This window comes from Thermobia domestica, chromosome 1 (genome assembly GCF_964235325.1).
Source record: "Thermobia domestica chromosome 1, izTheDome1.hap1.1, whole genome shotgun sequence".
NCBI lineage: Eukaryota > Metazoa > Arthropoda > Insecta > Zygentoma > Lepismatidae > Thermobia > Thermobia domestica.
Genome location: NC_137454.1, coordinates 306,171,922 through 306,196,472, shown reverse-complemented (window position 1 = coordinate 306,196,472; position 24,551 = coordinate 306,171,922). Strand labels below are relative to the sequence as shown.

At 32.7% G+C, this 24,551-nt stretch overlaps 1 protein-coding gene across 5 annotated transcripts in view; it reads left to right on the top strand.

Moving 5' to 3' along the window:
• The window catches only part of LOC145661863 (uncharacterized), a 269,229-nt gene that overhangs the window by 236,337 nt on the left and 8,341 nt on the right, over window positions 1-24,551 (top strand). The window contains exons 5-7 of one of the 5 annotated variants that reach the window (XM_081727205.1): window positions 475-3,770; window positions 11,641-11,673; window positions 16,013-16,128. In XM_081727205.1, coding sequence (XP_081583331.1) covers window positions 475-3,770; window positions 11,641-11,673; window positions 16,013-16,128 — 3,445 coding nt within the window. Of the gene's footprint in view, window positions 1-474; window positions 3,771-11,640; window positions 11,674-16,012; window positions 16,186-24,551 lie in introns of all 5 variants that reach the window. The other 4 variants (XM_081727214.1, XR_014126907.1, XM_081727209.1 and 1 more) reach the window with 4 other exon arrangements.

Below are 24,551 nucleotides of genomic sequence, written 5' to 3'. Positions count from 1 at the left end.
AAGGCGTCTCTGTAATATAGTCACAAAGTCATGCATGTTCAGGAGGAACGAATCCTCTTACTCTGATTTCTTCTAATGTGTTTAGACATCCTTGCAGAAAAGTCATGGTTTGCGTTTTCCGATATAAATGGTGGATAACATAAGCAATGTGTTTCTCAATACGAAAGTTTGGACTACACGTTAGTCAAACTCTTAGTACGACACTAATCATACATGAAAATATCTCTGAATAAGGTTGTGTATGTTTAAATATTAATCACGTATTTTGAACTGATTTGACCAGAGACTGAGAGTTACAATTTGTATATCAAAACGGGACTGGTCTAGTAATCTTAACCAAACTTTTCTAAGCATAAGGTTCCAATTTCTTTTGCATTATCTATGTTATTTCTTTGTATTGTTTGTTTATATCATATTAAAATTAAGGACCCGATATTTTAGCATAAACAATATATATTATATTTTGTGTTTCAGTGACTATACAATGTCTCCTGGAGGGCAACCAAGTCCCGACGGAAACTGGAAACAAGAAGGACTAATACATGATGCAGATTCTCCGAGTTCTTTAATTTATGTTGGGGATTCAGCGAGGAATTATCAATGTCCTCCTTTAATGCATAGACGATATTCAGTGCCCGAGGCAGTAATAAGAAAGTGTAGTTTAGCACGGTCAGACTCAAACCAAAGTGACGATTTCAGCGCTTCGGAAGTGCATAGTTATACGTTACCACACGTAGAACAGAAAAGAAGAAAACAGTGGTATATTCGAAATAATAATCAGGTGCAGTTTTATGACTATCAAAACGGTGATATAAAGAACGGAACATATTCCGATAATAGTTTAAACTCGAGTTTGGTTCATGAATATCAGGTAAAAAAGTGCGTGCAAGTTGAAGAAGGTAGAACAGACTATTTCTTAGGACAGCCTAGCGAATTTCCGAAGTCAAGTGCACGTGAGGACCTTCCCATACCAAGATTTTCTGCTTTGCCTCGTTCTGTATCTATGCTGGTTAACACTTCAGATTGTACCAGTTCTGAAGACCAGGCTAATAATACAGATGAATCAGAAACTCTAAGCTTAGTGGACAGTCTAGAAGATTTCCCAGTGAAAAAGGAAATGTCTAAAAGGACTAACCCTGTTGAAATTGCCAATGTCATAAACAATTTGATCGAAGAGGCTTCAAAATTGTCAAATAACACTAATAGTATTGATATAAACGAAGAAGCATCTCAGCTGAAGCAACCGTTGATAAATCATGACGATAAACCAGTTCGGGGAGATATTGTAGCCCCATCATCATCAAAACCGAAATCATCGGTTCTTCCAAACGGTAAAGCATTTTTTGTGTCATTAACCACAGATACTGAAAATAAGGATGAGAAGCCAATACCTCCGACAATGCCAAATCGCTTAAAAGAAAAGTTAAGTCAACGACATAAGGAACTGGAACAAAAAAGACAACTTCAACAGCGCTCGCCTATTCCAACGCCTCACGGTTCTCCGAAAAAAGTACTAAATCATTCTAGGGTGCCTTCTAAAAGAACTACAGATTTGAGTCCCAAGAGAAATATCGTCAAACGTTTCCAAAAATTCGAATGCATTCCAGAAGAAAAAAGTTCTTTAGATTCGTCAGATGAAAGATTACTTGAGAAACGTAAGATGTCACATTCAAATAAAAGTAAATATTCCAGTAGAAATGTAAATAATAGTCCCAAAAAGAGCCAAAGAAGATTCAACAGGAATAACAACAAAAATAAAATTAACGCTGAGAGTTCACAATCCAAACCATGTGTATCTACGACAGAGTCAGAGCGTGACAGCCCACCAAAAGATGCTTCTCAAAAAGCAATCGACACTGGATGCCGCAGAATCGTTTCAAAAGCAAGTAGAGCACGTGTAAAATTGAAAGAACGCAAAAAGAAGGAGAATAAAGAAGACAAGAGTGAGATACTGAAGAAGACAGAACACCATTCAAAGAATACTGAAACAGAACATGTTAAATCCAATACACAATCATATGTAAACAATGAAACACCAAATGTAGAAGCGAAATCACCTGAACTTAGTTCTAATAAGTCTATATCGCCTGAAACAGGAAGTGAAAATTCAATTAATCAACATTTTGACAAGACGTCTGAAACAGAAAGCGAACTGCGTGGATTAGATAAGACTGAAACTGAAAGTGAAAAGTCAGCACAAGCTTGTTGTGATAAGACTGAAACACCTGAAACGGAAAGTGAAAAGTCAACACAAGCTTGTTGTGATAAGACTGAAACACCTGAAACGGAAAGTGAAAAGTCAATACACGCTTGTGATAAGACTGAAACACCTGAAACGGAAAGCGAAAAATCGATTATTCGTGGTTTCGACAAGACTGACTCTCGAGAAACGGAAAGTGATAAATCAATTACACAGTATTTAGAAAAGACTGAATCAGCTGAAACAGAAAGTGAAAAATCAAATGGGCAATGTTTTGACAAGACTGAAACACCTGAAGGTGACAAATCAAATGTACCCTTCTGCGAAAATACTGGTCTTAGTAGTGGAAAATCCAAAGTGCAATCTTCAGACAAAACTGAATCAGACAGTGAGAAGTCAGCTGCTCAATGTTCTGAGCAAACTGAAACAGAAGCTTGTAAGTCAAGTGGCGGAATAACCTCAGAGCATGAAACATATAAAGGAAAAGCAGCTGTAGCTCCACATTCAAAGAAAGGACTACTGTCGTTATCGAAAGGTTGGCTTAATTTCTACCTCCTAAAAGAAATGGGCACTGTAGATGATAATTTATCAGGTGATGTAAATGGTACTCTTGCAAGTGATAGTCTACTTAATAATAGTAAAATTTCTTCTGAACCGAAACTGCAATCACAAAAGAAAACGGTAAGAGTTGTTGGTAAGAAACCTAGTGATGTAGCTAGACAATATACTGTCCAAATGCGGAAAGCAGCCGCTGAAACTTCATCATCACCTCCTCTTTCTACGTCAGATGAAAGAAATAGAATTCATAGAGGTCTTCCGCAACTGAAACATTCTATTATTAAAGAAAAGAAACAACTGATATCAGTGGAGAATCTACCTGGCTCCCTTACGTCAACAAGTGAGACTGGACAAAGTGAAAGAGCTTTGCCGACTGTGCGTTGTACGTGTCGACATGGACACAGACCGGTACTGGAACTTCTCCTTCCAGATTGTTTGCAAACGGAATTACACCAATTTAAAATTCTACGCAATCAATTGTTACATCAACAATCTAGAAAATCTAAACATAATCGCAAGAAACTTACAGAATTCAGAAGTCCATCATTGAGTCAAGAATCTTTAGAATGTGAAGAATCCGAAAGCAGCGATTGTTCGAAATCTCCAAGGCGTTTAGCAGCGAGAGAAGCGAATACTGAAGAAATAGAAGTAAACCAAAATCTTGGATTACCATCACTAACAGATATGACCATGTGTTCGGGTGAACTAGGAGGGTCCGAGTCTTCTGACCCTTCCCCAAGCTACCCAGTCACAGTTCCTAGACATCATAAGAAACGGGGTATCCGACACCATTGGCGAGATCAACATCAGTCTCCTGCGTGGACTGTAACTGTTGCTGGAAACTGTCCACAACCTGAACTCGAAATGAAACTTACTTTCCCTGGAAAGAAGACAACCACTAGTCAATCTGATTCTGGCCTTGGAGAAGAGAACGGGGAGAAGAATAAGCATTTCCTGCCTCCAGCTAAACCCAGTCCTTCGTTTGCCGTGACGTTTAAGAACCAACCACAAGGTAAGGATTGCTTTGATGTTTTTTCCCTATTTTTACAAGGAAAATATTAAATATTACAAATCTTATAGAATATATTAACTACGAGCGATTTACTTACATATTTATTTCATATTTTACATGTATTAAGGTATAATGGATTTTTTTACATTTCAGTAGTAATTGATAAGCTACTGATGTTTTCATAAATTATACTATTACGTTATTTGTCTAAGACTAGTTTTAAATGCCCTGCTTCTTGCTATTTATTATTTGAATGTAAGTTTGGTATATTAGAAAATGTTCCGAGTGTTAATTTTAAGGGGGAAAAGCATATTTCTGGAGAAATATGTTAAATAATATAGGAATAAAAACAACGATACAAAAATAAATGTTTTTAAATATAGACGAATACAGAAAATGTAATATTAACGAGTCCTCCAATGAAACTGCTGTGGTAACTAACAAAAGACTAGAAATCAAAGATAAAGAGATTAAATTAAAATAAATGACGATTATCGAAACTTTAGAAATACATAAATAGGTTTAACATTCCCCCCTGATTCAGATAAGTCTTCCTCTGAAAAACAAAGTGACGTTACCATCTTCGTTATGAATTTCCTTAGCTATATTAATGGTAAAACAAAGATTACGTTAGTAGTAAATTACTAGCAATGGAGGAAAACAGGTAAAAAATTCCTTTTTGAGTGAGATATTTCTCTTCATGAAACTGTAATTCTGCGCACAGACAAAACTTAATCTATACATGTGATTTTATTGTCCGTTTACTATAGCTTAGCGTTGTGTTTTGACACAAAACCTGGCTAGCAAATCTTAGCAGTCCTTCCCCTTCTTTCCCCTTGACGCAATAGTAACAGTTGCGCTAACTCATCAACTTTAGCACTAGTAGGGTTTGGTATTTACAAAGTTGCGTAAATTTCGAAACAAATAGTTTACTTCTTCTCTAATGTAAATTTATTGGTACCGTGGAGAGAAACAGTCTTACATGAGGATAGCATTCGGATTTTTAAAATGTGGGAAAGAGAGAGAGGATGACCAAGTTGAGAAAAAAAGAAAGAGAATGAAAGAAACACATCTACATATACTTCATAACGAATTAAAACAGTTATAAAACGAAAAAAGGATATCGGAATACACCACCACAATATTTGCGAAAGTGTTGGCAACATAATATTCTGGCGGAATATATCTCCCGCCAATTCTGGAGACTCAGTATTCGGCCCAATTCTGTCCTTACAGTCCTACGCATTCACCTCGTCGGACTGAGGAAAACCTTAATCAGGAAGACCGGCCGGAGCCGGGTTTATGTTCACATTCGATCTACTTATTTTAATGCCTTTTTTGTGTTGGACAGTGTCTAGTAAGGGCACCCAGACAGTGAGGTCAAATCTGTACTGCTTAAAATTGTTTACATCCTAAAATTCGCTTTATACTGTATTTTGAACATGTAATTCAACGTGAATTCTATTCTTCTTACAGCAGTATACTTTATTTTCTAGTAGTTTAAGTCTATGGTTGTTAGTCATTATAATTATTGCATCATAATCCTCTTTCTCAAAGTTCGTTCAATTAGTATGAAATTCTAGACTTGGCAGTTTGCAACATTGCAAACCTTCACCAACAAGCGATATGTGGCGAGAATATTTCCACCCATACTCGCATCAAAATTACCAGCCCCTGTTTACAATCAGTGCAATACGTTTCTGTCGCCTTATCATGAAAACAACGCTGTCCAGCGAACCTAACGGACTTTGCTCTCTCTGTTTATTGTTTAAAACACAAACTGCAACTTCCCAATTTTGCCAGACGTACAAGGTTTTCGCACACTTTCGAACAAGAACACTTGTACAAAATTGAGTGGGCATTATATGTAAGATTGTATTACATAATAACTAACTCGATTTGTCATAACGTTAATGTCTCAGTCATCTCAAAAGTAGCAATTTATGTAGTAATAGTAATTGGTCCATGACGGTGCAGAAGTATGTACATTCGGTTCGATGCTTCATGTGCCTGGCAACCATGAATAGGCTTCAAAATCAAGGTTTTGACGCTCGCATTACAATTGTTTGTAAACAATTTTCCATCATAGAGTGGACGAACAATAACAATTTTGAGTATTTTACAATAAAGTGAGTGGAGTTTCTTATTAATCTAAGATACATATCAAAATTAATCTAAGATACATGTCATAGATTACTGCTAATTCACTCTAGAGATTTGGATAATATTTTATAAATCTATAAAGAACAATTATTTACGCTGTATGCGTCAGGAAACCATTTGCACGCATAATAACGCAGAATATTCAACAAGCTATGTTCCTACCCATATGTTGATAAGTTGTAAATAGTATCCACTACATAGTGTTTAACTTTAATACATTATTCCCTCATCGGAAACATTCTCAAGGGAAAGGTGGGCACATATAAAGAAAAGTGGGGAATGAGTAGAAAAGATAAATAATTTGCTGATGAAGGATATCTATCTTTTTCATTTATCTTTATTTTCCGTGCCTTTCCCTTCACAATGCTTTCCACAAGGAAATGTAATATTCGGGTTGAAGTTGCTATTTTTGTGTATGACACTGTTTGTAATAGTTGGAAAACGTCGTCTGTGAAAAAGCACTAAGTAAGGTTTTCTACATTATTCACTGATAGTAACTTAACAAATTTTCAGATACAGAATACGAGGCCAATTTATATCCCAATCAGTAACAATTAACAAATAATAACTATGGGAAATGAAATCAGCGAAATTCTATATTTAAAGGTGGTATCTTGACATTCGCCTGGTGGAACTGAGAAAAAGTGTGGGAAAATCTCAATAAGGATGATCAGCCACCAAATTCCGACTCCGAATCTCCCGATTGCCAACCAAGAAAGCTAACCACTTGCCTACTACGTCCGTTTGATAATATATTTTTAACGTTTCGGTGGTAACCATAACCCATAAATTTCAGAATTTCTTCATTTATTTGATAACATTAGGCTATTCTACATGTAAGCTTCTTATACTGTTTATTGACAAAGAACTGAGATGATCGTGTCTTTAATTCCAAAGTATATGAGCGAAATGGAAGGCCATTTTTTTAAACTAGAAGACAAGCTCGCTACTTTAACCAGTTCAATCGGTTTAGAAATTGAAGTCATCATGCATTTTGATGTATTTATTTCTGGTTACTAAAGATATATATATACTATAAATTTTTGTATAAATACGAATTACGTTGATTGGTAAAAATTGAAATCCTCAAAGTTTCTAAATTCTTGACATTTTCTCAGGAGACAGCGTTTGAAAAACCAAGAGTTGTGCTTGAAAATGAATAGTACTAGTACTTCAGTGCTATAAGTTGATATTCGCAAAAGAATATTAATTTTAGAACGAAAACTTGTAACAAAAGTATACATAGGTCAGGTACAGTAAATTAATTATATAAAGCATATTAACTTCACATTTTCTTAAGTTGCTGAAGAAAAAGTCAAGAAAATTTGCTTCTCTAAAACATAATTTACTTTCCACACTATTTACGTAAGAAATGAGTGTAAAATAGTAAATAGTTACCGAATCATAGTTTTTCACATTGATTTGCCTCTCCGTAAAAAGGAGCTTTTTTTTTTTTTTTTTGCAGGTTCAAATGGATTAGAAAGAAGCCTAGTACGTAATCACTAAATAAGATGTGATTTTTTAAAAAAAAGAAAAAGCAAACAACGTTCAGATACTGAATGGTGAATTTATTATATATATAATTAATCAAAAGCTGCTTTAAAGATAGATGAAACGTCAGTGTCAGTAAGAAACACTATTTATAATGACACGAAGACTAATAGGTTCCCTAAAATTGGGTCATAAGACTCTCACGCTTTTTTCTTCTTCAATGTGATTTCATTTCACGTAAATTTCCCACTCCTTCATCATATTTTGACAGGTATTGTGTGCAAGAAATTCAATCTGACAGGCCTTTTCCAATGTAAAAATGTTTCTTACGATGTAACTTGCCATCAAGATTGTTATTTAACATTTAAAAAACTAGGTTCGGTACTCACAGTTTGTTAATTTTTAATGTTGATAGTATTTTGAGAGATAACTTTATTCAGAATCAGCTGAATTGCACGTTTTTCGCACGGGAAGAATAAGGTTTAAGTGATTTATCATATTTGAAGGCAAAAATGAGTTAAATAAATAAATAAGGAAGAGCAATACTTATGAGTAAAATTAATAAGTAAAGAGAAATAACGCCTCTGGCGTTGCCCTGTAAATATGCGTGTAATAAATAAATAAATAAATAACGAATAGCAACTCCTTCGGTGTTATACCTCTCAACATGAGTGAAATAAATAAGTAACAAAGAGCAATGTCTTCGGCGTTACCCTTGTCAGTTCCCGAAGCAGCTACCATGTCCCTTCTTGCCTAAACTTCGTTCAAATGTAATTTAGATAGTCATCAATCAGCTTAGATATCCCGAAACACATGGATTCGACACTAATATCAGTCAATTTGGACATCTTATTTTTCACGTCCCCGTCCCCATGACAATGGGGGCTAATATTGGACTCAGATAACGTCGGAAATGTTACTATTTATCTCAGCGACCTCGAAAACTATGTATTATGTACTAACATGTTATGGGTGTTATTGGTATTGGATGTTATTTTTCTTGCCCTTCTCTCATGAAAATAAATAAATAAATAACGAATACCAACATCTTCGGTGTTGTTCCTCTCAATATTGAAATAAATAAATATGAGGTGTTACCTTTGCCAGTTTCCGGGCCAGCTAACGTGTCCCTTCTTGCCTAAGCTTGGGCTCAAATGTTATCAGGAATGTTCTCAATCAGCTCAATAATCCCAAAAACCATGGATTCGACACTAATATCTGTCATTTTGGACATATGTCTGTCATTTTATTTTTCACGTCCTTCTTAGCCCCTTGACGATAAAGTAGGACTTCGTCGGGAGAATTACTATTCATCTCAGTGACTGAAAACTATGAACTTGATATTCGAGAAAATGGGTTTCGTAGATTGTTAGATATGGTGAATGTCTATTTGTGTATCAAATTTGGTAGCTCTAAGTTACTCCTTTCAATGTGGAAAGCTGATGACAGACACACACACACACACACACACACACACACATATATATATATATATATATATATATATATATATATATATATATACATATGTATGTATGTATGTAGTTTCAAAACAACACCGACAACGTTTGGGAGGTGATTCCTGACACCATGATAAGCCAAAAAGTATAGACTATCCTGGGTGCACAAATGCTTCGTTTCGGAGTGATAGGCTGCTGAAAACATGAACTTTAGAAGTCCATAGCTCCAAAACTATGAGGCCTACCCTAGTCGGGTCAAGACCTTACTAAGGAACTAGTACGTGCTCTATCCAAAAATATATACTTCAGAATCCTGCAGTACTTCCGCAACAATTTTTATAGAGGTAGTTAGTGAGTACTTGAAATTATATGCTCGTAGCCAAAGTGCCTCTTTAAAAATTGTTGCATGAGGACTTTAGGATTCTGAAACGTGTATTTTTGGATAGCGTAGATATTAGTTCCTAAGTGAAGTTTTGACCCGACTACGGTAGGTCCCATAGTTTTGGAGCTATGGATCTTTAAAGTTCATTTTTTTTCATGTTTTCGGCAACCTATAACTCTGAAAGGAAGCATTTGTGTACGCAGGTTGGCCTATACTTTTTGTCTTATCTTGGTGTCAGGAATCACCTCTCAAACGTTGTCGGCGTTGTTTTGAAACACCCTGTATATATACGTTTATTATTATTATTATTATTATTATTATTATTATTATTATTATTATTATTATTATTATTATTATTATTATTATTATTATTATTATTATTATTATTATTATTAAAGGTTAAAAACGTCAACATGAGATATGAATTTTTTGTTGTAAATGTTTACTAAAAATATTTACAACCCACCGTGTACCATGGTTAATGGGCAGTATTTCAGGATTGGCTGACCCATCACGCCAAGTGTTATCAAAACAATGTGAACTATTTTGAAACAGGTTACATTCATCTCAATCAGGTGAATAATACAGTCGTTCTCTTCCGTTATTGACTAACTCTCCTATAGTGGAATATAAACATTTCAACGGCAAGATTTATATAAATGGGAACTTAAGTCTGCTTTCATATAAAATAGAGATGATCTATTCTGGCTCTGACCCTTCATACGTTGGGAATGTTTTATCATAATTTGAAAAAGACAACAAGGCTAGAAATGAATTTACAATAACCTATCTCTGAATCCCGTGATGAATTTACTTCTAACCTGTGCATAATTCCGGTCCACTGTGGGTTCTTCTTCAACACAAGCTCCAGTTTATGAATTTGATTTATAATTTGATTTATTAATATTGTTAAAGGGCATGGCTCTGTAAAATTATATAAAAAAGCGAAGAATCATTTGGAAACAAGAATTGGTATATTACTTGTAAATCTCACACTTCTTCACTTTAAGTGATTCGCTGTTAAAGTTTTCTGCATATCTGAATGTTGCATCTCGTTAAAGTAATTCATTCCTGTATGATTAGTACGGACAGAAATGTATTTGGATCGGTAAAGGAAACTTGGATCATAGGTGGATGACATCATAGGTTTGTCAGAAAAGATAATGCTAATACTTGAACACTTCATTTAATTTAAAATTTTCACATAAAAATGTACATATTAATTATTAAAAATGTATATTTTTGTTTTTGGATGTGCACACAGTGATTCTTATACAGCAATACACAGTCAGTTGTCTTCTCTTCACATTACAGGTAACTCGAAGGAATAGGCACGGTAACCTTACTAAAAATTTAATAAAATTGCAACAGAAATAGTTAATTGTACATAGAAAATAATTTAGTTTCAAATGTTATATTTACTGAAAGACATATTCGTAACATAAAGCTAAAGTTTTTACATATATATAAAAATTTAAACTAGGAAACCTACAGTGACTTTTATGACAAGAAACAATAATCACAGGAATTCGTTACAAAAGAACAGCCACAATTTTTTGATGTGAGACAAAAGATGTGAGACAAAAGATGTGAGACACTTCAACAGTGAATCACTTAAAATGAAGAAGTGGGATATTTACAAGTAATATCAGTTGTTGTTTTCAGATGATCCTGCTTTTTTGATAACTTTACAGAACAACTACTTTTAACAACATAAATAATTCAAGTTTCTAACCGCAATTGGTGTTGGAAAAGGACCAAGTACGGACCAAAATTATGCACAGATTAACAGGAAACTCGTCACGGGATAGAGAAGTAGAGTATTTTCAATTCATTTGATATATGTCCTATACCATCCATCAGTAAATAAAGAAGGGTACGAGTTTGAAGCCTACGAATTACTCATAATTAAGTATATAATTCATATTGTTCCGTACATCTCTTTTTTCATAATTTTCAGTGCATCATTTCATTCAATTTCTGCCAATATGGGTATTTTGTCACCATTGACTTTAGAGTTTACATTTCCAGTTTCAGTTACCTCCCTTACGGGAGATTTATATAAAGGAAGTCCCGGTCCGACTATATATTTTCTTTCACTTTACTTTAGTTACTTAGATACATTATCCTTTGTTAAAATAAAACATTTAAACAATGTACTTTAGGACTAGGAATATATAAAATGAAATTACGGGTTAAAAATAACGTACAATTTTTAACAATGGAATGATAACTCTAGGCAACAGCTGAACTTGTGAATCATGTTTTGAACAAACTAAAATTAACGGTTACATTACTTACGGCAAAGATACTAACTTTGTAAAAACAATTACGTGAATCATTAATTTTTGAAACACTATATATTTTCTTTCAGACTGCAAAGTGATTAACAACAACAATAAGCAAGGTACAGTTCTTTTTTTATTTTACAAGCTGGTAATGAATAGTTCAGGTAATCGATACTTAGGTTTAAATTTTTTACTTATGGTATATTTCAGCATATTCTCCTAGTGAAGATGTAAGCTACCTGAAAATACTTCTCTTGATTATTTAAGTTCACATATACAGACAGTCCTCGACTAACGTGCATTCGACATAAGTAAGAAATTTCCGATATAAGTAAAAGTTATGAATGGTACTTAGATCTGGAGTAAGAATTTTTTCTATTGAACAAGCTTTGCTTTTAGTAGACTTAAATCCGATTTAAACTATTTGCTGAGCAAAACAATACGTTTAATGCAAAACTTATTAATATCTAGCAGTTTCGCCAATTGTCCACTTGTCTTCATCAGACACTATAAATAGAAAGGGTAATGGCCAATTATATTTATAAGAGACAGTGAAACAATTCCTAATTTCGCCAACTGTCCACTTGTCTTCATCAGACACTATAAATAGAAAGGGTAATGACCGATTATATTTATAAGAGGCAGTGAAACAATTCCTGAATGCTGATTGCCTACTCAGCCAATCCTCTTCAATCACAAGACCAGAATATAAAACAGAAACAAAATTCGCTAATTTCTTTTCCCGTCCACCTGTTGACACTATATACAGACATATCTAATTTACAAAATGACCTTACAAATAACTTAACTACGGGAACTAAATAGATAGTATAGAATAAATAAATAATATAGAATAAATAGATAAATAATGCTAAAATTTATATTTAAAAACCTGTACAATTAACATATTCAATCTTTAAGGCTCTTTAACAATTTACTCCACTGTTCATCAATTTTAAGTCGTGAATTCCAGTTCATGATCCTATCACATTCTATTTCAACGAATCTTGCTTCTTTCCATTTTCTCACTCTCCTCTTGACCCAGCACTTGGAAATGTTTCGCTGTCTTTTATATATACAGGGTGTTTCAAAACAACACCGACAACGTTTGTCATTACCTGTGTATTTATAGTCACTGATGAAGCCAAGTGGATCGTTGGCGAAATTGCAACACCTTAATAATAATTTTTACAATAAACGTACTGTTCTACTCAGCGAGTAGTTCAAATCGGATTGGAGTAAGAAGGAGTATTAAATTTCTAAATTAGAGAGCCATCTAATAAATGAAGCATGAACTAATTAGGTACTTAACTTATTTTTGAACTGTTATTAATTGGTTATTTTTTTATTTTTATTTTTATTTTATTTTAATTTTTTTACCATCGGCATTGTAAGAATATAAGTTTTTGTACACTATTTATAAAGTATATTATATACGTATATTTTAGTTTTTGCATTGCAGTATTATTAAACAATATTTTTTCGTATTTTTCCATACGTACTCGTGACAAATCTTAGGTTTGGTGAAAATTCGACTTGCCTAAATTTCGACTTATGTAAAGAACTCTGGAACGATTTACTTACACAAGCCGAGGACTGTATGTATGTCTAATTCGTGAAATATTGTTACAAAATGATCCTAAGCAGACAGTTCAAAGACTTCATTTCTGAAACCTAATATTAGTAACAAGAATTTAGATTATATTTAGAAAGGAAATAAATAAATTAATTAATTAAATATATATCCTTTGCGGCGAATTATTTTAATTTTTATCAATGTTCGTAAGCAAGACTTGACATTAATTTTACGATTTGAATAAAAGTGTGGAGAATAGTTATTCTTTCAATGATACAACCAATCATAGTTAATGTGAAATAGATTATATTTCCTATTTATAAATCTTCATTAATAAGGCCTGGAAGTTTATATTTCATTTTTTTTTCAAAATGATGGAGTTATGAGTAATTGAGACTTAAGAAGTTAACAATATAACTTATCCTAATTTAGTTATCTCTTTGTATGTAACTTCCGTTTTCATAAGAAAAATAAAGTTTATGCATTCCACATAATTTTCACGGAGATGTTTGTAATTCAATAACTAAGACTTCAGATATTCCATCCGTGTTAAATATTATTACAACTAACATTTCAAGGGCATCTGACTGCCTTTACCATCAGTTATACTAACTTAGAAAACATTTATATAATAGTTTTCTGTTACTAACTACACTACACTATTATTCACGATCAATATTACTTACCGGTAACGGAAAGCTATTATATAAATATTATCTAAGTTAATATAACTCTGTTGATAAAGGCGGGCAGATGCCTTTCCAAACGTTAGTTCAAATAAAATTAAGGACAAATGGAATCCTTAGTCTTATCAAAAGTCTTACTTACTGGATTAAAATTAGAATTTGTTGGACATTTATTTTTACGTTATGTACTAAACTTTTTGATGTTAACTCAACTATTTTAAATTTGAGAATACGTTGTCAATCAATAAATTTTCATTCAAGCTACGAGATTATTTGATAACTGTGAACAGTCACAACTAAAGAGGATCGAATATAGAAAAATGAGAACTTTGGAAGGGATAGTCTCAACTATCTAGTAGAAAAATATAAAATAGGTATTATTAATAATAATCAAAACAACAAAAACCAAAAATTCATTATTTTTTCAGAACCTGATCAATGAGTTAGTTTGCTGTTATTGTTTCCACAGTGACAATTACAAAACTGCTTTTTTCCACGCTGCAATTACGTTATCGAATGAACTGTAAACACTATTGAGATTTCAATTGTTCTTGTTGTCATGAACGTACGATTTTTTCTAAACTCCGTTTAGATACATCGAGATATCTCTACAATATTCTTTCTTTATTTTTTTTTAAATATATCTGTAAAACAAATTTTAATTTATCAACAAACTAATAGCGTAATGGGATGTTGATTTTCTGAGTTGAAAGAAAACTTTGTGCAGAATTTACTGATTTAAAAAACCCTACTTTAATTATATATAAATTATTTTATTTAGCGAAAACAGTTGAACAAGCATTTGGAAGTGATAGTCCGTCGAACCTTTTGAACTATTTTTATGGAGTAGCGGTCATTCATAAAGCATATAATACGCTATGTACGAAATGTTATTGATTTTGACTATTATATATATACAGTATTAAGGTAATTTAATTATATATTAAAGAAATAACGGAATATATTATATATATCAGCATACAAACGTCCAGGCCATATACGTGAAGATTATTTTAGGATTTCTGTCTTTCAAACGTTATAAAGGTGATAACTACATTGTATAATTGCTAATTTCCAAATAAACTCAGTATCTATATTTAAAAGTTCCTGTGTATTTATATCGTATTAGGGAAAAAGGGCTATAAGTCAACTTTTTTTTTTTTTCAAAAATCGACTTTTATTGATTTTATGTCATTTGCTCTATTCGATTACTGTTTAATCATATTACTTTAAATATATAATATACTTGTCTATTATTTAATGTTAGTGCATTTCAAAATACATCATTTTACCAGCAATTGAATTAACAATAGAAAACACACCTTCTCCATCATTAGCTAATGTATATCTTTACAAAAGTAAGTTAAGATAGGATGAATTGAACTTTTTATACTTAACGAAACTTATCCAAAAATGAAACTGACTGCAGAAAAATGGCAATAAAGCTCTTCTACATGTTTGGACTTGGGTTTTAGAAATAAATGTTTATAAAATATATCACAAATTAATAGCAGGTACCCAATATATACATAACATTGATTCCTCATTGATCAAAATTAAATTTTATTTATGTATTTATTCTTACATAGATTAAATCAGAAAAGCAATGAGTGCAGGAAAGTACATGAAAACTCATATTGAAGATAATAGCTAAGTTTGGAACTAAAGAAATCTTGTAGTTTCTCTATATGTACTATTATGTATCAGTTCATAATATCTGAGTCTACAATAGTTATTTCCGATTTGTATTGTTATAAATGCGAGAGAACACTTAGCTAATGTAATATGGAACAAATTGCTTATCTCATTTGTGACTTATACTATTTTTCCCTGGTGTGATAGGCATTTTAGTGTCCGCTATGATTTAGTGTATTGTTTCCGTTAATCTGGTTCAACTTTTAATTTCAGTGTTAATAAAATTCTCACTGAGAGATAAGAAATAGCTATTTAATGGTAGTGTCTGTTTTTGTCAGCTTTCCACGTGATTATAAGCTGCCAGGTAAAATGAAGTAGATTTTATACATATAAGATGCATGCAATGCTCTGTATTTACACTTGACATACAGTACTTGCACTTTATATCTGTAATAGCTTTTCAAGGAAAATTAATAATTGGCATGGCTTTATTAGCAGTAAAAAATAGTAAATTTTCTTTACTATATCACTAATACTGTTCATGTCGCTTGTTTTTATTAGGAGAGTCAGAAAAAACAAAGGACACTCTACCAAAATCTGGGAAACGATCGTATCAGTATCTCCCAGATTTACAATACCACCACGGCCAGAATAAGAGCCCAAAGAGAGCCCTAAAGGTACTGAAAAGTAAGAGGATTGCTTTATTGTAATAAACACTTGGGGATGTCAATTAGGTAAATTATTTTCATATCTGGCATGCATTTACATTGAAAAAATCATAATAGAATTGACAATGAATACACGATACCACAGCTACTTATTCTTCTGTCTTTGTTTATTCTTCTGAATACGTTCCTGACCAAGCTTTTTGAGCATCGTTTGTCATATCAGGTACGAGGAACACAACTTTGCTCTTTATAATTTTCTTAAGATTGCTTCATGAAACGTGGAATGAATTATGTAACATTCATATTGGCAAATCGTAAGCTTTCCCTTTGCAGTTATTGATAAACATCAGTCACTTTATAGGATATTTTATAATTGCACGTGATTTTCTAATTGCTGTTATTTCAAATCTGAAAGCAAGTGCAATATTAACAAGCTATAGAATTGCTCTACATAGTTGCATTATTGTTTCGATAGTAATACCGTTTTCTTAATTCTTTTACTTATCATAAACCAATTAAGAAACAATTCTCATCATTTCAATTATGACATAATAATGAGTATTATAGCATCGCTAGTAGAACACCTGACACAAACTATGTAACAATTTTCAATTTTTCACTCACTATAAGTCTCAGTTAACCTTTTCGTTTCGGTAAAGAAATTATCTAGTTTAATACCCCTACATCAATTACAATCATTTTATATACGGTATATAAGGTGAAACATTTATCTTGATATGCCTTTATAACTTTTAAACTAATAGACAAAAAAAGTTGAAATTTTGTACCATGTAAATATTGGCAGGGGGGGATTGTTTGACGTACTCTGCAATACAATCAGGTTAGCAGTGTTGCCAACCCAACATAAAGTTATACTATTGAAATGGCACTATGTCAGGTTGTTGCATATTTCAAATCTATATAGAGATTAAATGAAAACTTACTATATCAGACTTGTTATTTCGTGTTGCAAACTAAGGACGTTACAGCATCACAATCACAAACAAACACATTTTGGTGGCCTCTACAGCAGTAACATCGTAAGTGAGACAGACAAGGCAATGCATATCCAAAATACTTTAATGTATAATACTATAATCATAATATGACAGATTTCGATTGAATTGAAACAAAACTACAAGGGACTGAAAATTTGACTTTTTTCAAAAGCTTTTATTTCGAAACACTACTCAGATAAGTACTTATCCAGTTGGATAGATGACTTTCAATAGATGTGAAGATTACAATGCCATTTTATCAACTTGATATTTCAAACCGCTCTAGAGATATAGTAAATACTGATAAAGTTTACAGCACCACTTAAAATTATGTAATTTCGAGAACTAGTTGTAATTATACCTATCAAAAATATTGTTGTAATGTCATAGAAGCAAAGTAAATCAAAGAGTATTTTAAAACGTTCCCACAAATACGCTATTTTAAGAAATATATCAAATTTCATCATTTTTTCATATACCCGGAATGTTTTGAGATATCATTGCTGTAAAACAATTTGATATCTGTTGTTTATTGAAACCATCTACGTAATTGAAATGTGATACTTATCAATACATTTTCGACATAAAATCCTTTGAAAAAAAAAAAAAAAAAAACAATTTTTCAGTTCCTTGTAACTTTGTTTCTACTTATTTGACATACGTAGTATTCGGCGCCAAGGTCTTTTGGATGTGAGTTATCCCGCCCGTGTCACTTATGTAATTACTGTTGTAGAATTCTCCAAACTTTGATTGTTTTTCTACGTTTCCGATTTTGTAACGACTTGGTTTGCAACATTGTGTAATAAATGTGGAATTGTAAGTTTCTGTTTTACATATAGATTTGAAATATACAATAACCAGACGTAGAGTCATTTGAAACAAATACAACTTTATGTTGCGTTGGCAACACACTTAATTTGGTGGTATTGGAGAGTACGTCAAACAATGTGTGTCGATATTTGCATGGTTCGAAATTTCATCGTTTTGTATCTATTAGTTTAAAAGTTAGAAGGGCATATCAAGGTAAATTGTCTACCCTTTGTGTATATATATATATATATATATGATGTCAAAGATTCATTTTTACGCAAATTCTGTAATAAAAGGATAGTTTCCCAACTTAATATTGCGTTATATTTATTTTTTCCTCTCTATGCGATATTTCAGTTGCTTAGGGTATAGTTTTCATCTGGTCAGTTTTATCAAATGTAAAATTGAACAGGGAACAGAAAATTGTTATATCTTCTACCTATCTTCTATAAGTACAAGAATAAAGTATTTCACTAAACATTCTTAAATTTCTTGTGCACCTGAAGGAAGTTTAAATCACTTAATTATATCAAAAATATTAAACGAGAAGTACTTAACCTACTGCAAATATTATCAACACATCACCTCCATATTGCTTTATTCTAGCTCCCAGTGTTGTTTACATCACGATTTTGTACGAATGTTTCTTTAATTTGGCGCCTAGTTTTCCACTGCAACAAATTTTAGTAATAACAAGTACAGAAGAAAACAGGTGGAATCGTGATATGGCAATATTGTGAGCTAGAGTAATATAAGATTGCGATAATCAGCGACTTGCATACATCTTGTTCAATATATATATATATATATCTTTTGAACAAGATGTATGCAAGTCGCTGATTATCGCAATCTTATATATATAATTTAGTTATTTAAACTTTCTTCAAGTGCACAACAAATTTAAGCAGGAGCGAAATAGGGCCGTAGCCAGCCCAAAAATGTAGGGGGTTCTGGGTAGAAGTTAGAAGGAGCCCTTTCCAACCATATTATAATTCATCACTATATTGTAGTTCATTTGCAAGCAAAATGTTAGGGGGCAGTAAAAATTTAGGGGGCATCCCCCGTGGATACGGGTCTGGGGTGAAATAATTATTAAGCAAAATCATCACGTGCTTAGGGCATCAAGGGAAAAGAGGCACCACACAAATTTTGCATACCCAAATTTGAGTGTTACGTAGGCCGTATGGTGCAGCTGAATCAGGATTCGCAAGAGGGGTCCTCAGATTAATGAAAAAAATACAAATGTGACGAAGAACGCTCAGAGAATATAAACCTCCGCCAAGTATCATAAAATAAAAGGGGAAAAATTCCGTCCCCTTTGTATGCAGTCTGTGAGATTTGTATACTTCTGTACAACGACAACCAACAAAAGCATAACCTCCTTGGTGGAAGGAAAAAGTAAACAAATAAATAAAAAATAAAATAATAGTAATAATAGAGGTTAATGATATATCGTAATTTTGGGAATACAAGAATATTAGAATTTGGTAACTGCCTCACGGTTCATGGAGGCTCATGTGACCGTTCTTGTCTACTGTTCATGTCGGCTATACTGTTCGTACTGAGCTCTACAAAATGAGAGATGTAAACTTAAAAACATATGCAATCTGTATTTATCATTAACTGATCAACTGTGCATTCGTGAGATGAATTTGAATAAGAAGCAGTTGAAAATTCGCAAATGTATCAGAAAGAAAGTATCCTACGAAGATATACTAGAAGTATAACTGAATGTGAGAGATAAATTTTGTATGAGCAAGAATGGTTAACAAACTTGAAACTGAGAAGAAAAGAAGAGCTCAAACAGCAAAAGTTTTTTTTCTTTCTAAGTAAAGTATTCTAGCATCATCTACTAACATTGAAAAGTATTCTCAATGTTATCAAAAGCTGATTGATGCTTATGCAGAGGACTTCAACAGTAATTTCTCAGCTGAGCTTCAGCAGTTTCATTTATATATATGCGCCGTAAGTTCAGTGCAAGAAAAAATGTAAAAAGTATATTCAGGCATGCTAAACTGCTGAATTTTATAAAATAATGGTAGAAGACAATATTGAATGAGAGTTTGCAAATGTCGACATTGGCTTCTGTATATTTTTAGCCCTTAATGTTTAAAAATTACTTTACTGTACGTTCATTTTTTTCAGTTGACGCATATTAAAAATCCAATCAGAACAACTATGCAACAAGACAGGCTAAATGCCTTATCTCTTAAATATAGAAACAAATATATTACGTTAAGATTATATTTGAGAATCTGATCAAAGACTTTGTAATTAAATAAATAGGCGAAAATTTTTCAAATATATATGAAGGGTTCGGGAGGAAAACATGGTAAGTGATAATTGTGGAATTTTTGAATTAAGTAGTTTGGCTAGCTTCCAGAAAAAAATATATCGCATGGAATACAATTTTATTATAATAGTAAACATCTATATGAATTATATTTGCCATTAAAAAATAAAATTTAAATTGAGAGTTTGTTTTTCAGACACACATACACAGCTTTCAGTATCTTAAAATTTGCATTTGTCACTTATCATCTTTTCCTCCCGAGCCCTTCAATATATTTATATGGGGGCATCAAAATATTTTAAGTGCTTAGAGCTTGCAAGAATCTTAATCCGTCCTTGAATTTAAGGATGTTTTGAACAATACTTTATTATCTGTACTTATAGACTACATACAGAAGATGTTCCTGTTCAATTTTACATTTGATAAAATGTTGAGAAGGAAGTTGTAGCCTAATCAATTGAAATATCGCCTAGAAAGAGAGAAAAAATAAAATATTATGAAATATTAAGTTAAGCAAATATTCTTCTACAATCTTTTTACATCTATTCCTCCTTTCCCTTCTATCAAGTCCCTAAGGATACATTCTTTTTCTTAAATAAACATCATAACTAATTTATTTTTCCTCTTCATAATTGTTTTCAATATGACTACTCTCTCTTCTATGTTATTTGAATTTTTTCCACATATTCTGTTCCACTTATTCATTTTCTGCATTTCTTTGCCATCTTCTGTCGCTTGTACGGAATGTTTATGTTTCTGCTCCGAGCAATGATATCCTCCTTACGAAATATTTGATGAGTTTTTATCTGAAATGTTTATAAGAAACCACAAAATAATTCTTTTCTTCTGACTAAATGACTTTCTCGATATTTATGTCCTTATTTTAATTCAGTTTAGAAGAATAAATGATAATCTTCAAAATAGCCTCAGTTGTCTTTGGTCTTCACCATCAACTTACAATACAAGCAAAATAAGTTACATACAAGAAAATAAATCTTGAAAATGTGAAATTTGTCTCCTTTCACAAAAGAATGCCTGATCAGTTGATATCCTATCTCATTTCTCGTGGTGATTGTATTTCCTATTAACTATACTTATCCTTGCTTTGAAAAAAATACTCATTTCATTTCTAAGCAAACGGAAAAACGGAACATGTATATTTTAGCCGAAATTTTAGGTAAATATAATGAAATAAAAAAAGTTTTAAGATAACAAAATGATTCATGAATAGTAATCTTCAGAATCAAGTACTGGGAACTTTGAATATTGAAGAGTTTACCTAGGATATATAAAAGTATATTCTATTAAGCAGTTTCATGAGTTAATATCTTATGATAAACACACAGAATTAATTTTTCTTAAAGCTTAAACAAATAGTGATACTCTCAAACACAATAAACGTTACATTGTATTAGGTATGCGTGCAAAACATATTATCAAAACAAATCGTATCAAAGAATATGCATTTTTGGTTTGCTAACTGTGCCGAGAAAAAAGGGTAAAACATACAAAATTAATTCAGACTTACCTAATGTGAGCATTAACGTCATGCTTTTGAAAGTAACCCCTCAAGCCAGAATTTAGAAATTACTTCCTCAACCTTGTAAATGCCCTTTGGCATTTAAATACCTGATTAAAGACTTTCCTGGCCCGAAAATTAGAATATATAACGGAGGATTCACTTCAATTAATATGAAAAGTACAATTTATGCAACTTACTTCACATGAGCATGTCCCGAAGTTAAACTACTCATACAGTCATGAGGCGTAGTACTGGTTCATGGCTATTACTGGGATAAACGGATGTCTTAAAGTTGTATGTCCCAGTTAGTTTTATAAAAGACCAGCAAATAACAGAGAAGTGACCATTTTTCTAAGATGTGACTCCTAGGAGAGTTGTCGCGTCAACAAGACAGATTTGCATTTGAGAGTAAGAACTCAAACTACATGTTTTAGGGTCAAATAATATAATTATATACAATCAATGTGTAAAGAAAAAATCAACTTCAATATTAGTCAGATCGAAGACTGTGAAGATTGTAAAAGACGACTATTAGTAAAAAAGTTTTATGGATAGTGGTAGTAGTTTATATATAAATTTCTTATCCTCACCTTATTGTAAGAATTTACTCTTGAATTTCAAGAAGTGTTTACAATTACTTGGAAGTCAAAATCGAAATGAAAACAAACGAGTCAAATGTGCAATTGTAATATGAAACTAACGTTCTTGATCAAACCAACATACGGCTAATAACATAGTAAAGAGAAATTCTGATTTTATAAACCTTAAATATGGTTACCAAACCGAGGTATATTGGTCTTATATTATCCTCTAATTTTCTCCGTGAATTATGTACGGAAAAGCCACACTAAATTCGCAGTTTACTATTTAGAAAGCTCTACATATTGTCAAGAGATAAACAATTAAGAAGTGTTTGTTCATCTTCTTAATTCCAAAGTGCAATTTCATAAATTAGAAAGATGAAATGTGTTAGCAATCTAAAGAGTATGTCGAAAGTAAAGAATCCATTTGTTTTACTTCTTATTGAAAAACCTTATATGACATAACATATATTCTTACAATTACAGGAAGACTACCGATGATAGATTACGTGGAAAAACATTGGGCACAAGGCTACCATTTATGTCGGTGATAGTAACGATTTCGGGAAACCAACTTTCCATAATTTTCCTCCTCACGTTCAATTCCTGATTGAAGAGCCTTGAAATCTGAACGCTTTATGGTGGTTCTGATTCCACTTTAAAATGTAGATCCACGTCTAATATAATCTTTGTGGTGAAAAGGGACACTAAATTCCAACCAACCAATCATAACCTTCTCGTAATATCATCTGGAAGGTTACTGATGAATAACATGGTCCACTTCCATCTGAGTGGATTCATAAACAAAAATTATTACATTTGAGTAAGTAAACAGCTACAATAAATTCATTAAAAAAAAAAAAAAAACCTCACTTTTTCACGATCAAGAAAATACTGTGTAGTGTGGAATCATGACACCATGTGTTTAGCCCTTTATTTGTGAAAACAACGAAGGAATAGCTGTAACGTAACTGGTGCCTATTATTGCCATGTTCGATACATTCCTGTGACATACTGTTGACAGTGGGAAACAATTAGATCTGGTTCCATTAAGATTAAAGATCTAGTGCAAGGTAAAGCATGGCATTGTTTCAAGACATGTTTCCAATTCATATGATATTTCGAAATGACGCAATTAACTGGCCTCCTAGATCAGTAGATCTCACAGCTCTTGATTTCTTCTTCCAGAGCTCCCTAAAGGATAGTAAGAATGGAATAAGAACATAAGCTGCTCGGAGAACAACAAGGAGAAGAAAGAAAAATGCATATAAACTGGTGGTTTCTTACACAAAATATTTAGAATGTGTAGTCTCACAAATTCGTTTTGCCTTGATATAAAGGGTAGTCATATTCCTAACGTCATTTTTTATGCAATGTTAAATCTGTAGTTTTCTCATATCTATAAATGTATGTTACAGCATATACATAATTTTGGAAATAAACAAAATGCCCGAGTTTACTAAGTTTGGAATATCCTGTATAACATACTGGTGTGCAAAACTTAAGAATAAAAGTAACTTTCACGTGTTGTGCCACTCTCAAATAGCACAAAACGATGAAACTTAAACCATATATAGAAAGTAGTGTTGCAGTATGATACAGGATACAATAGAAAGAAACAGGGATTAGAAGATCAAAAATGGCACTTTTATACAGAGACGATAGCTAATACTGAAAGCACTGCGACTCATGATGCGCCCTCTAACAGAGTGAAATCGTTCTTGAAAGAGTGTGTGATCACCACGAACAGTGAGGCATGCTCTGCAGCGTACTCTCATGCTGCTCACAAAGTTGGTAAGAAGTTGAGTTGGAATGGATCCCATTTGCTCCACCTTAACTGTTGGCAACTGCTGTATGATCCTTCGTGCATCGGGAACGTCTCACTGTAACATCCCACACGTACTCGATGTGATTCAAGTCGGGTGACCGAGCAGGCCAGTCCATTTGACGAATATTCTCTCCTTCCAAGAGCTTGTAATAACTGTCGGACAAAGACATCGCACCCATCCAGTTGACGTAGAATTGCGGAGTGTGAGATTGGGCAACATGCAATCCTGCTAAATGTGTTTGTAATTTTTATCTGTTGTTCGACGTCGGTCCCTTCTTGTTGACTGCATAATGTAACGGTCGTCTTTTACTGTAGTTGACCGTGGTCAATCACCACTTATCCTTCTCACAGCATTGCCTGTGGTTCAGAATGCTCCCCATGCACGCGAAACAATTTTGTG